The sequence below is a fragment of the Phycodurus eques genome, chromosome 13, assembly GCF_024500275.1.
Source record: "Phycodurus eques isolate BA_2022a chromosome 13, UOR_Pequ_1.1, whole genome shotgun sequence".
NCBI lineage: Eukaryota > Metazoa > Chordata > Actinopteri > Syngnathiformes > Syngnathidae > Phycodurus > Phycodurus eques.
The window spans coordinates 11,095,692-11,108,470 of record NC_084537.1 but is presented as its reverse complement, the minus strand read 5'-3'; the positions used below and the strand labels follow the sequence as shown (position 1 = coordinate 11,108,470).

The following is a 12,779-nucleotide window of genomic DNA, read 5'->3' as shown; positions in this document are numbered from 1 at the left end:
TCTACTTCTTACTTAGTCAAAATAGGCTCAATACTTGTTTTTCCCCCCCAACTTCCGCTAATGACAAATGAAACAAAACAAGATATAAATAAAGAAAGGAAAGTCAACCATGGTTGAGATATTGATTTTGATCTTGGGGGCTTATATGGCCTTATTTTAGAGAAGTGTTTGATGTTTTAAACTCCTAGAATTATTTGTGGTGAATTCGTTGTCACCTGCCAGCCAACCACCAGCTTTTACCATTAAAATAATATCTCTCTAATCTGATTTATTGTGATCTTGGGGATTTACAGGGGGGACATGACTGCAGTGACGTGGAAGAACGTGAACCAGGGAGCATTGAAGACTGCCAAGATAGTCCCATTCCATGGCCTTATTTTAGAGGAGTGTTTGATGTTTTAAACACCTAGAATTATTTGTGGTGAATGCGTTGGCTCCTGCCAGCCTACCACCAGCTTCTACCGTTAAAATAATATCGCACTAATCTGAAGAAAAAAACACACAGGTCAGGTGTATTTTGACAGAAAAACAAACAAACACTTGAAACAGTGTTAAATTTACAATAATTTCGAAAATGCAAACTTAAAGTACAAATGTTACAAGAATCATATTTTCCCATAGAATGTAAAGATAACTAGTATAAACTAGGGCCGGACTGATGGATTTTTTTTTTAGGCTGATGTCTAGTCAGATATTTGGCAATATAAATTTGGATAACCAATTTGGTTGGCCAATTAATTTAAAAATCTATAATAAATAAAGCATCTTATTTTTGGGTATCCTACAGTATATATCCCGATATAGCATTTTTCTCTAAAAGTATGTGAAATTAATGGCAATTTTCCATTCATTCCATTCATAAAGAACATACAAAACAAATATCCAGTTGCCCAAAAAAAATCCTCTGAAGCCACGCAGTTCCCAGACTACATGTGTGTTTATTTTACTAATAATTCATTGAATACATGCCTTATTTAACTGTCTTTTTTTAACTGTCGCATTTATGGATTATGTTTTTTCTGAAACTGGGACTTTATGTTGTATGTGATATAGTGACCTCCAGGTCAATCCCGCGGTACAATTTGTAAAGCCCAACAGGGAATAGACTTAAAATCAAGAATTCACACGTAACAATATCTTTGTACAATTCTAGCTGAGTGTTCATCATTGGTAACATTGATGCTACTATTGTTTTACTTATAGTTTCCTGTAGAGTAGTTAGAATGCCATTATCTTTGATTAATGGTGTAATGAGTTAGTGTAACTCAAGAAAAAAAATTTATTAGCCAATTTGAAATAGTTCAATTAGCAGCATGTCCATGTTAATTCAGTAGAAATGGGCTTTTACCACTTAAAACTTATTCTTGTAAACTTCAACATTTTTATACTTTAAAATATACAAGGTATTCTGTAAAGGTGTTTACAGTTTCACCATATTTTTACAGAATTCCGGCAACCCAGCGGCCAGATTTTTTTCAGTAAAAATTACGGATTTGAAAAAAAAAAAAAAAAAAAAGGGCCTTCACATTAAAAACAAATTGAACCATTGAGGGGTGAACAGGGAAAACTTCAGACGTGTTGTTGGAGGGAGCACAAACAAGTGTCCAAATCGTGCATCGTTATCCAGACTGCCATTAATAAACTTAAATTCCAAAACATCAGTACTTAATATTTGAACCGATTATCTCAATTCCACCTGCCACAATCACTTCAACACGATCAACGAGGTAATACGGTCAAGAAACCTATATGTTGTCCCAGTTCAAACACCTGCCACTCATTACCCGGGGCTTCGTTTTTATCACCTTTTGGCGCTTATGATCCACCCTATGTTAGAACTTAGGAACTATATGTAAAAAAATAAAAACTTGAAATATTTGCTCCAACACCCACAATTGGGAAACTTGCAATCAATAGCTAATTTACCATAAACGCTTGAACCGAACGCTATTCAGTTCTTGGTTTAAAATATTTTTCTTCTGTTGAGCCAAGTTATCGAAACGTGTATTGTATATTATTTACAGTAAAAAAAAAAAAAAAAAAAGTACGTTTCAGTCTGTATTTTTAACTTGATGAACGAGGTAAAAAGGAGGCACATTCTCGTCGAGTGCTTCTACCAGTCCTTTTATTATTATTAGTTTTTTTTTTCCACCTCTGCGGGAAACCATTTAATCGTATGGTCTTGTTGTTGTATAATGCTCGAGGTTCATTTGAGGTCATTTGGGCTTTCTGATTTGCCGTACTGGAAAATCCACGTGATCGAAATCTATAATTACGGGTACCTCCGTTGTCAGCGGTTTGTTTCTTTGACAGACGCTTGTGCTTACGCTATGGCGTCGACAAGCCGGTGAGTACGTTGCTTGTTATTCGTCACAAATAGCTCGATGATATTACTTTCTTCGTTTGTGACACATGGAAGAGTTAGACACGAAGACAAGGAAACAATAGAAGCGCTCTTTATTACATGAATGTAGGGGTAGCATCTTGTTGGTTAGCATAGCATGTTAGCTCACCGGTCATTATGCCCACACGATGTTTTTATGTTTTTTTGCGTTCAGTATGTACCAAAAAGCTAATTGATACGTCCAATTTGTCACTGGTGTTGATTCATATTCGGTTTTTTTAAATTATCCCCAGCCACATTATCCCGGCTCGCTAGCCGTGTTGCTAAGGCCCCTTCTGTCTCGCTGACAGGCATCGCGCAGCGTCATCACATTGGAACATTGTTTCTGTGCTATTAAAGGCAGCGGTGTCAAAACTTGTTTCCATTGCGGCCACATTATGTATATTTATGCTGAATGTATAATAGTGCGGGCCTAAAATCACGGTTCGTTACGTACCTTCAAGGTTCGGTGCAGTAAGGAAACAAAACTTGTTTATAACTTTACCCATATATATCTATGTACAGGTTAATGACATTTTAAATGAAAGAGCAGCTGTTTAAATAGTTTTTCCCCCCACGCAAAGTGCTGCATCCATACCGTCGTCTGATTAGGAAATTAAAGATACGACTTGGTTTAAAGTTCCCACAAACTGTTTAACAGAGTAAATCTTAAAGCTATAAACTGCGATCTTGGCGCCGCCTCGTGCTGGTATTCAGCATTACAACAAAGGGGTGTGTCGCTTCGATTAGACCTAGGCTATGCCAAGTCTCCTCCTTTCCAACCCCTAAAATAATGTACATGAGAAAGTAAACATATTATTGTGTTTTACAACAACACTTAATTATATTTTAAATGTACCTGTGGCAAAAAAAGAAGCCTGTGGCCAAAATGTACACGGGCAGTATACATAACGTACGTTTGTGCCTCTCACTGGCCGCTCAAATAAGAATCAGAATCATCTTTATTTGCCAAGTATGTCAAAAACACAAGGACTTTGTCTCCGTTAGTTGGAGCCGCTCTCGTAAGACAACAGACAGTCAATTGACAGAGAATACTTTTGAGACATAAAACCATAAAAAACACACTGAGCAATAAAAGGTTACCAGTAATGTGGTAATGCCGGTGCAATTTATAAAAAATTTTTTTGACAATTGTGCAAAAAGATGCAGAGTCCTCGAGCAATTAGAGCAGTTTGAAATGTCTAATACAACCATAGTTGAATTAGACATTTCACAACATTTTACAACCATGTCTAATTTTACAACCATGTCTAATACAACCATAGTTGTATTAGACATGAAAATACAACCATAGTTTTTTTTTTGTAGTAACCATAGTTGTATTAGACATGCTGCTAAAATAATAATAATTATTTATTCGTAATATGCTGCTAAAATTGGCAGCATATTACGATGGAATTGTAATTTAACTGTTTAGGAAGTTAATGGCAAGAGGAAAGAAGCTGTTAGAATGTCTGCTTGTTTAGTTTGCATAGTTCGATAGCGCCTACCTGAGGGAAGGAGCTGGAAGAGGTGGTGACCAGGATGCGCAGGGTCCAGGAGGATTTTGCATGCTATTTTCTTAGTTCTGGCAGCGTGCAAGTCCTCAAGGGTAGGAATGGGGGGCACCAACAATCTTTTCAGCAGTTTTGGTTGTCCGTTGCAGTCAGAGATTCGATGACTGCTGTGTAGGACTACCTCAACAGCGCCTGTGGCAGGCCGTGCTTCCTCAGAAGCCGCAGGAAGTACATCCTGTGCTGGGCCTTTTTGAGGATGGAGTTGATGTTGATCTCCCACTTCAGGTCCTGAGAGACTGTAATTCTCAGGAATTTGAAGGTCTCGACGGTTGACACAGGGCAGATGGACAGCGTGAGGGGCAGCTGTGGCGAAGGATGCCTCCTGAAGTGCACGATCATCTCTACAGTCTTGAGCATGTTCAGCTCCAGGTTGTGTTGGCCGCACCACAGCTCCAGCCTCTCCACTTCCTGTCGATACGCTGACTCGTCATGGTCTTTGATGAGGCAGAAGACTTCAGGAGTTTGACAGCCGGGTGTGTTGAGGTGCAGTCGTTCGCGTAGAGAGAGAAGCGCAGCGGTGAGAGGACACAACCTTGGGGCGCCCCAGTGCTGGTGGTGCGTGTAGATGAGGTGGTGTACCCCAGCCACACCTGCTGTGTCCTGCCCGTCAGGAAGCTGTAAATCCACTGGCAAATGGCAGGCGAGACAAGTAGGCAAACTGCAGGGGGTCCAGGAGGGGACCTGTGACGCACTTGTGGTGGTCCAGCACCAGGCGTTCAAAGGACCTCATGACCACAGATGTCAGGGTGACAAGCCTGCAGTCATTTAGATGTGAGATTGCAGGTTTCATGGTGACTGGGATGATGGTGGAGCGTTTGAAACAGGATGGAGACTGGAGTGAGCTGGTCCGCGCAGACTTTGAGGCAGGATGGAGACAACCAACCTTAAAATACAACAACAACAAACATACTTTAATACCATAATACCAACCAACCAATCACCAATCCGATCACAAGATGGAGCAATGTGTCTATTTACATGACTTGTTCATTTATTGTATATACTTGTGTACTGTATACTGAGTATCTTCAAAATTATTCTCTGGCATTTTAGACAAAAGTTAAAACATCAATGACCTCTAGGGGGGCATTCAAGGATTGGCCACTGACATAAGTTTAGGTCAAATCAACATTAAAACATGACAGAAATAATGGGTGCTAAATTATTGTAATTAAATTACTTTATTGTAATCAAATTACTTTAACCATTACTGTTAATGACATGCTTACTTTTAACTTTCTCAGTGTCACAGCTATATGGATGGGTCTTGTCCAGAGTTTGCATTTGTTTGGCTGTTTTTTTTTTCGTTTTTCTTTTTTCTTCCCCCCCACGCTGCGTTGCTTGAACGCGGCATGCTCCTCCTTGCGTATATTCTTCAGGTGCCCAATCAAATTTGTTGTGTTGAAGCATTTAGAGGACGTTCCCCACGACGTACGTCAGTTGTGTACAGATTGCAAATAATTTGTGTTGTTTGTCTGAATGTTTTTTCGCTGACAAGATTGAAAAAAACTTTATTGGCCAATCGATTACGTCATTGATCGGATCGGCGAATTATGACATGAAAGCCGATCAGCATAAAATACTAATTATCAGATCAGTGTAAAGTCTACTTTTTGTGTCACGTATGTCACCGGCGATCCATGTCCGTAGGGAGATTCAGGAAGTCGCGGCTGGGAGAACCTCTCCACGTCGTGACTGTGGTGAAGCGGCAGCAGCGTTATGACGTTCAACGTTATAATCAAGTGGATTTCTTGAAAAACACATCGCTGGGTCCCTAGAAAGTTAACTTACACACACGTTAACAGAAATGAGCTCAACAAAAGCAATAAAAACAGATCAGAAATCAGATCGGTAAGGACGGGAGGAGTACTGGGTGGTGACCACCCTCACCGCTGCTGGCAGCGAGCAGCTCCTCGAAGAGGTAGATGTGACAGGCTTAATCAGCATTTTGTCATCTGCTCTCGTATTGGCTTGGGTGAAAATATATATTTTTCAACAAACAAAAGTTGTGGATTCCAGCTTTGTCTTTGAAGGAAAGTGTAACATCAATACTATCTCTTCTTTTTAGGAAATTAATGATGCAACTTGGTTTTAAGTTTACCGTTCTGTACAGTAGGGGAAGAAAAATACCAAAGTGCGTATGTCTTATGTATACAGAAACAGATTTAGACGTTTAAAATAAAAATGCAATAGCTTAAATATTATCAATAACTTGCCTTCTGTATAGGAATTGAAGGACGCAGGGGCAAGTTTTTGCTTTGGTTTTTCCATACACGCAATTTAAGGCGTCAACCAAAGCCTTTGTTCAGTTTTTTTTTTAATTAACGAGAAAACACAACTGAATGCAATTACCTGAATGCGCAAGGACTGAAAGCGCTTACTTCAAATCTGATTGCCATGCGCTTTATTTGCATTTGCATAGATATGATAATCAACGTTGGCTCGGCAATTTCATTTTGGCCTGTTAATATGTCCTCAAATAATAATAATTTGTTGTTTGTTCCCCCTTCTGTTGACTTTACCCTCACACAGTTGCCAGTGAAGTTGTATTTAGTATGATTTTCAATGTGAAATTGCCATTTAAAGGAGATATTGTACAAATGTTTTCACAATTTAAAACACTTCCCGGGTATATTGACTTTTGTTACCATGATGACCGTGGCCGCTAGGGCGTTTCGACGAATATCTTCGCCACTTTTCAAACGCCACTTGTCGTGACTTTTCCCCAAAACAGCAATCAAAAACAAATCTAGTGACTTTTTGTGGTGTTATTGGAGAATTCTGGAGAATTTGGAGATGTTCACGCTTCCCGCATCTGGACTGCAAATGAGTGGCGCTCATGCAAAGCCACTACAGGCTAATTTAACCAAATAAACCCACCCCCATAAAGCGAGTGCCAGTACAGATTTCATTGTATTTTCAGTTTTTCACTCAGCTGTGAAATTGCACTTGACAATTGCACTTGACAATTTCACACAAATTGCACTTGACAATTTCACACTTAATGGGTTGGCAGGCACTCCACAGTAGAATAGTATCCTAACTATTTGTGTCAAACAAAAACAAAAAAAGTCAATTTTCCATAATATGTCTCCTTTAAAATATTGTAATACACTTTCTCCATTTTTGTTGTTGTTGTTGTTGCTCTCAGTCCATTTATATTACATAGTTTAAATCTCTTACAACAGAAAGCCTCCTTAAACCACCCCTCCAACGCTGTTTACATTATCTATATTGAATGGGCTTTTTAGAATAGAGTACATCTTCCTCCTCATTCATCGACCCGTTGTTTTGCTTCCACAGTGGAGATGGATCGACCCTTCCTAGAGTTCAGTGTCCCAACCACCCCGATGCCATTCTGGTGGAGGACTACCGAGCAGGGGACATGATTTGCCCCGATTGTGGTCTTGTCGTAGGTAGGTCGTAGCCTTTTTAATATACAGGTGACAGTTTAATATACTCTGTCTAGGATGGTGTTTTGTTTCTAAGGTGGCCACGTAACCCGAATTCGTATCCTACGCTAACACACTCGTAAAGTTGTAATTACAGCACATTTTGTATAAAAAACACTTCTTGGTCGTAAATGTAAAACAATCAACATGCTTGAGTGGTAGTTTGTAGTAAATACACTTATCTTGTCCTTAGTGCAAATGATGATGCAAGTGGTGATGATTTATTACTAGGATCTTGCCTAGCCTTTCTCTAAAGCAGTGTTTCAAAAACTTTTATTTAGCCAAGGCAATTATTTTACATTAGAAAAATCTCCCGGCATGTCAGAAAAAACGATATATACAGAAATAATAATTGTCACAATTTACTCTTAAATTTAATCTCGTACGTTGTAGTTGAACATGAAGTTATAATTCTGTTGTGTGAATAGCAACAGGTGATAGACGGGTAATTGTACCTTCTGCTATCAAGTGGAAGTGCATTGATTTTTTTTTCTGCCTGTCACTATACGTCGTTGGGATAGGTAGATGGACAAAGATACATTTGTAAATAATTATTTTCTGACCAATTAAATTAAACAGTCACTAATGTGTGGGTTCACAGTGGTTGGGAATCACTGCTCAAAAGCCTAAATAGAATGGACTCCTATGTAAGCCTGTACTATGTCACCATGACTGCTGTTAAAAGGGTCGTGATGTAAAACTAGAAAGCTTGTGTTGGCCTGTACTCGTTTCCACAGTACAGTACTTGTCCCACTCAGTACAGATGTCTTTAAAGGGTTCACACTAAACTGCCTGCTTGATGAGTGATTTATTGGTACACAACCCGTTTGTTACGTACACAAAGTAGCATGTGGTGCAGCCAGCAAGTTAAAGCTGTGGGTAAACCAAGCTCTCTTTAATAAGCCCCCTGAGCACGCCGCTTAAACCAGGAGGGAGATGATGTATGCCGGCCAATACTGATGCAAGCGCCACTGTGGGTGTGATCCAAAAGGATTACACTTAGTTTTTTTCCTATTCCGAAGTGTCTTTTTTGGCGGGGTTCTGTTCAGGTGATCGAGTGATTGACGTTGGCTCTGAGTGGAGGACGTTTTCCAATGAGAAAGCCCTTAAAGACCCGTCCAGAGTGGGAGATGCCCAGAACCCACTGCTGAATGGAGGAGACCTCACCACCATGATCAGCAAGGTCATCTCACCACACAAACATCCTTGTCTAAAGGCTACCACAGTGGTTTCTTCAACTGTAACTGTAGCTTTGCACTAAATTATGTTGAATCATTTAAAAAAGTGCATAATAATAACAACTCATTTTGTTTATAGGTGCCTTTTAGGAAAATCAAGGTCAACGTACAAACAGCAAAAAAAGACAAGCATTACAATAAAATAACAAAAAACATAAATTACAATGGTAAATGATATGGGCAACGTTAAAGTGAATAAGCAATTGGGAATAGGTGAGTCTTGAGTTTAGATTTGAAGAGGGCTGATAAGTCTGTGTTTCGGAGGTCAGGTGGTAGTGAGTTCGAAAGCCAGGGGGGGTAGTGTGTCTGAAGGCTGTCTGGCCAATTTGAATTACGCGATCTGCAGTCTGCTTAAACCACGCCCCAATTTCCCTATAAAAGGACGTCCATCTGACGCATCTCAGCAAATGTGGGAGGTTTGTCACAAGTGACGACTGATCCAAAACTTAATTTGTAACTTTTATCCTCCTCTATCCTAACTAGTTTATCCTCGTTAGTGTCACCGGAAAGCTTACGAAGCAGAAAATGATAACATATAGCCTAAAATTCATGTTATCAATTCCAAAGTTAAATTAGAGAGTACCTCCAAAAGTACTGCAACGGCAAGGTCAATTCCTTTGTTTTGGTTGTTATACTTTTGGACATTTGGTTTTCAGACCAAAAGATTAATATGAGAGGAAAGTTCAGAATTACAGCTTTTATCTCATGATATTTACATCTAGATGTGTTAAACAACTCAGGGCAGAGCACCTTTTGTTTGAAGCCATCCTCTTTTCAAGTGAGCAAAAGTATTGGAACAGCAACAGATGTTACATTGTAATGTGAACTAGTGGGACTAAATTATGTTTATGTAACAAGGATTGAAGGAGAGGAGAAGGGACAATTGTTTGATCACTAAATGTAGCTAACGCTAGCTGCAAACGAGTTACCTTCGTCTCCGATGAAGCTCGGCTGCTTCCAGAGGAAGTTCTCATCTGACGATTCCGCATCCCATTTAGTCAAATACTGGTTGGCAGACAATTAGCTGGCAAGCGCCCGAGAGCATTTCGCCATATGGCCAGGCATTTTCGGCAATAGCAATCCTGCAAAGGGATCGGCTTGGAGCATCATCCTAAATTCCCCCGCATGATCTAAGGCATCATTCCTGTCGGTCGCAGGAATATTTTTCTTGCTTTGGCGCACTAAATTTCTAGTACTGAAAGCTTTCTTTAGATTTTTTTTCATTTTGTCTTCTCTCTTTTCCGTCATTATACGTGCCTCTTCTCATTGTCTCTTCCTCCCCGCCGCCGCCTCCTCCTCCTTCAATCTGAGGGAGGGACGTTCACCTCAAGGCATTGTTGCCCTCTACAGGGTGCCATTCTTCATTGCAGTTATCCAGAGGCTTGACGATCACACACAAACTGCACAAGACCCCCCCCCCCCCACCCATCCCCGTTAAAAAATGCCATTGACGTCTTTAGAATCTAGGAAAAGGTGGCTGTGGAGTTTTTGACCAGCTTGTTCAACAGAATTATATCGGGTGAGAAGATGCCTGAGGAATGGAGGAAAAGTGTGCTGGTGCCCATTTTTAAGGGTGATGTGCAGAGTTATGGGAACTATAGAGGGATAAAGTTGGTGACACAATGAAGTTATGGGAAAGAGTAGTGGAGCCTAGACTCAGGATAGAAGTGAATATTTGTGAGCAACAGTATGGTTTCATGCCTAGAAAGAGTACTACATATGCATTATATTCCTTGAGTGTGATGATGGAGAAGTACAGAGGTCAGAAGAAAGTAAAGTCAATGTATCACTGTACCTACTCCGCTACCTGGTGGAACCACTGGGCATTACAGGACAACCTGGTGGAACCACTGGGCTTTACAGCACAACCTGGTGGAACCAATCGGCATTATAAGAGAAGGTCAAATGAATGTAGTCATGATTTTGATGATTTGCGCGGATCTGTACCAATCTTTGGCAGGCCGGATTGACCAGGTTGGATGGGATTAGAAATGCAAGCAGACACGTTAGCCCCAGCATCCGCAATCCATTCACAAATTGTGGCGTAACTTGCCGGGCGCTGCCTCCCTAGTCTTAGTAAAGCAGTGTTCGCCATCTGTCATCCATGGGTCCCACGCCGCTCACTTCACTTTGAACGCCCTGTTTACACGGATGTTCAGCGGTTCGTCAAGCCTCCCAGAATGATGGAAAGCCCCGAGTTATTGCACTCAGTCGAATGGTGACTTGAGACGCTTCTCCCGACTGTTCTTTGCTCATTAATCCATTGCCACCTCGCCTTGTTTCTGCGTTTTGTTTTTCTTTTTTTTCCGCGAAAACTCAGCTTCATCGTCTTGACTTGGCGAAGCTCGTTTTCCTTCTTCCTCCACTTGCGAACCATGGATTCGTTGATCTTGAATTCTCTCGCGGCTGCTCGATTCCCATGTTCCTCCGCGTAACTGTTAGCTTGCAATTTAAACTGTGCTCCGTAAGCGTGTCTCTTTGTAGGTGACATTTTCGGGGGTTCTTAGCCAAACCGATGTTGTTTTGCACAATGCACACCCGGAAATGCTCACAGTCAGTCAAGCGGTTTAAAAAAAAAAAAAAAAAACACCCCGGTGCTATATACCTACTGGGGACGTGGCTTTAGCGTCCGACTTCACGCACCCTTCCCCTGTCCTCAGCCACACCCCTTTTCCTCTCTGTAAGCAGAGTGTCGGCAGGAATTGCTAAAAAAAAGAAAAAATCAAGCGGAGCGCTTATCACACAACAACATTTATAGATGTTGGAACTCTGTGCACACATAAGGCGCACCACATTATAATGCGTCCCATCCATTTTGGAGAAAATTTAAGACTTTTAATTGCGCCTTATGGTCGTGAAAATACGGTATGTTTTTTTTATGTAGTCCTTGTAGCGATGCACACTGTGATACTATTTAGGTAAAAGTGCTTGGTTTCCACCACAGGGAACTGGCGCCGCAAGTTTTGACGAGTTTGGCAACTCCAAGTACCAGAACCGGCGCACCATGAGCAGCTCGGACCGCGCCATGCTCAACGCCTTCAAAGAGATCACCACCATGGCGGATCGCATCAACTTGCCGAGGAACATCATAGTAAGTTTACCACTACAAGCCACTTTGTGTGTTCTATTCCAACAGTCCTCGACCTTTTTTGCGTCACGGACTGGTTTTACGTAGAGTAATATTTTCATGGACCGCATTTTCATGGCATAGAAATAAATCAAAACAATTAATTAAAAATCCAACACCATGTTACGCTGAATGTAGTTGGGCTTGCTTTTATCCAACAAATTGGTCCCATCTTGGGGTAACGGGAGACAATTACATCTGAAGTGTTTTACTTATGTCTAGTCAACGCTATAATTTAGTTTTGGTCATTGCAGAAAATCCTGTGTCACAAAGATAGGATGTTGGAAAGGGAAGCAAGGTACTCAGGGTATTTTCATTTTATTTTTAAAAATTATTATTATTTTTTTATAAAGCAATCTGTGGATATTCTGTCTTGATTTTAATACAGGCTTGTCTTTTAATGCAGGGTGCTTGTTGCCACATTACGCAGAGTGGACTGCATTTCAAGCAAAAATTTGAGTTACCAGCACTAGATGGTTGCAGCCAGCAGAACCCCGGTCCTCAGAACTGTTGAGGCCGGATGTGCTAACTAGTCATCCACTGTGCCTTGATGTTAGTAGTTAGTATTTACTGAAGTAATTTTCTGGAGGACTACTTTTTACTTAAGTCACATTATTGTCACGTAACAGTACTCTTACTTAAGTACAATATTTGGCTCCTCGACCCACCTCTGGAACGTACGTCCTCTATTGCTACTCTTACGTTGAAGCAAAATTTTTGCTCCTCAGATCAGCCCGTGTCATATTTGTTGCACTGGTCTTCTTTATTTTCACATTTTTGGTGCTGCGGGGCACCACGGTGGACGACTGGTTAGCACATCTGCCTCACAATTCTGGGGACCGGGGTTCAAATCCTGTTCCTGCCTGTGTGAAGTTTGCATGTTCTCTCCGTGCCTGGGTGGGTTTTCTCTGGGCACTCCGGTTTCCTCCCACATCCCAAAAACGTGTGGTAGGTTGATTGAAGACTCTAAATTGCCCGTAGGTGTGAATGTGAGTGTGAATG

General features: G+C 40.9%; 1 protein-coding gene across 1 annotated transcript in view; it reads left to right on the top strand.

Annotated features, from left to right (window-relative positions):
* Positions 1-2,277: 2,277 nt before the first annotated feature.
* The window catches only part of gtf2b (general transcription factor IIB), a 19,601-nt gene continuing 9,099 nt past the window's right edge, over positions 2,278-12,779 (top strand). Inside the window, exons 1-4 of the mRNA XM_061693095.1 lie at positions 2,278-2,347; positions 7,264-7,376; positions 8,462-8,595; positions 11,595-11,741. Of these exons, the coding sequence (XP_061549079.1) occupies positions 2,331-2,347; positions 7,264-7,376; positions 8,462-8,595; positions 11,595-11,741 (411 nt within the window). The 5' untranslated portion in view covers positions 2,278-2,330. The remainder of the gene's footprint in view (positions 2,348-7,263; positions 7,377-8,461; positions 8,596-11,594; positions 11,742-12,779) is intronic.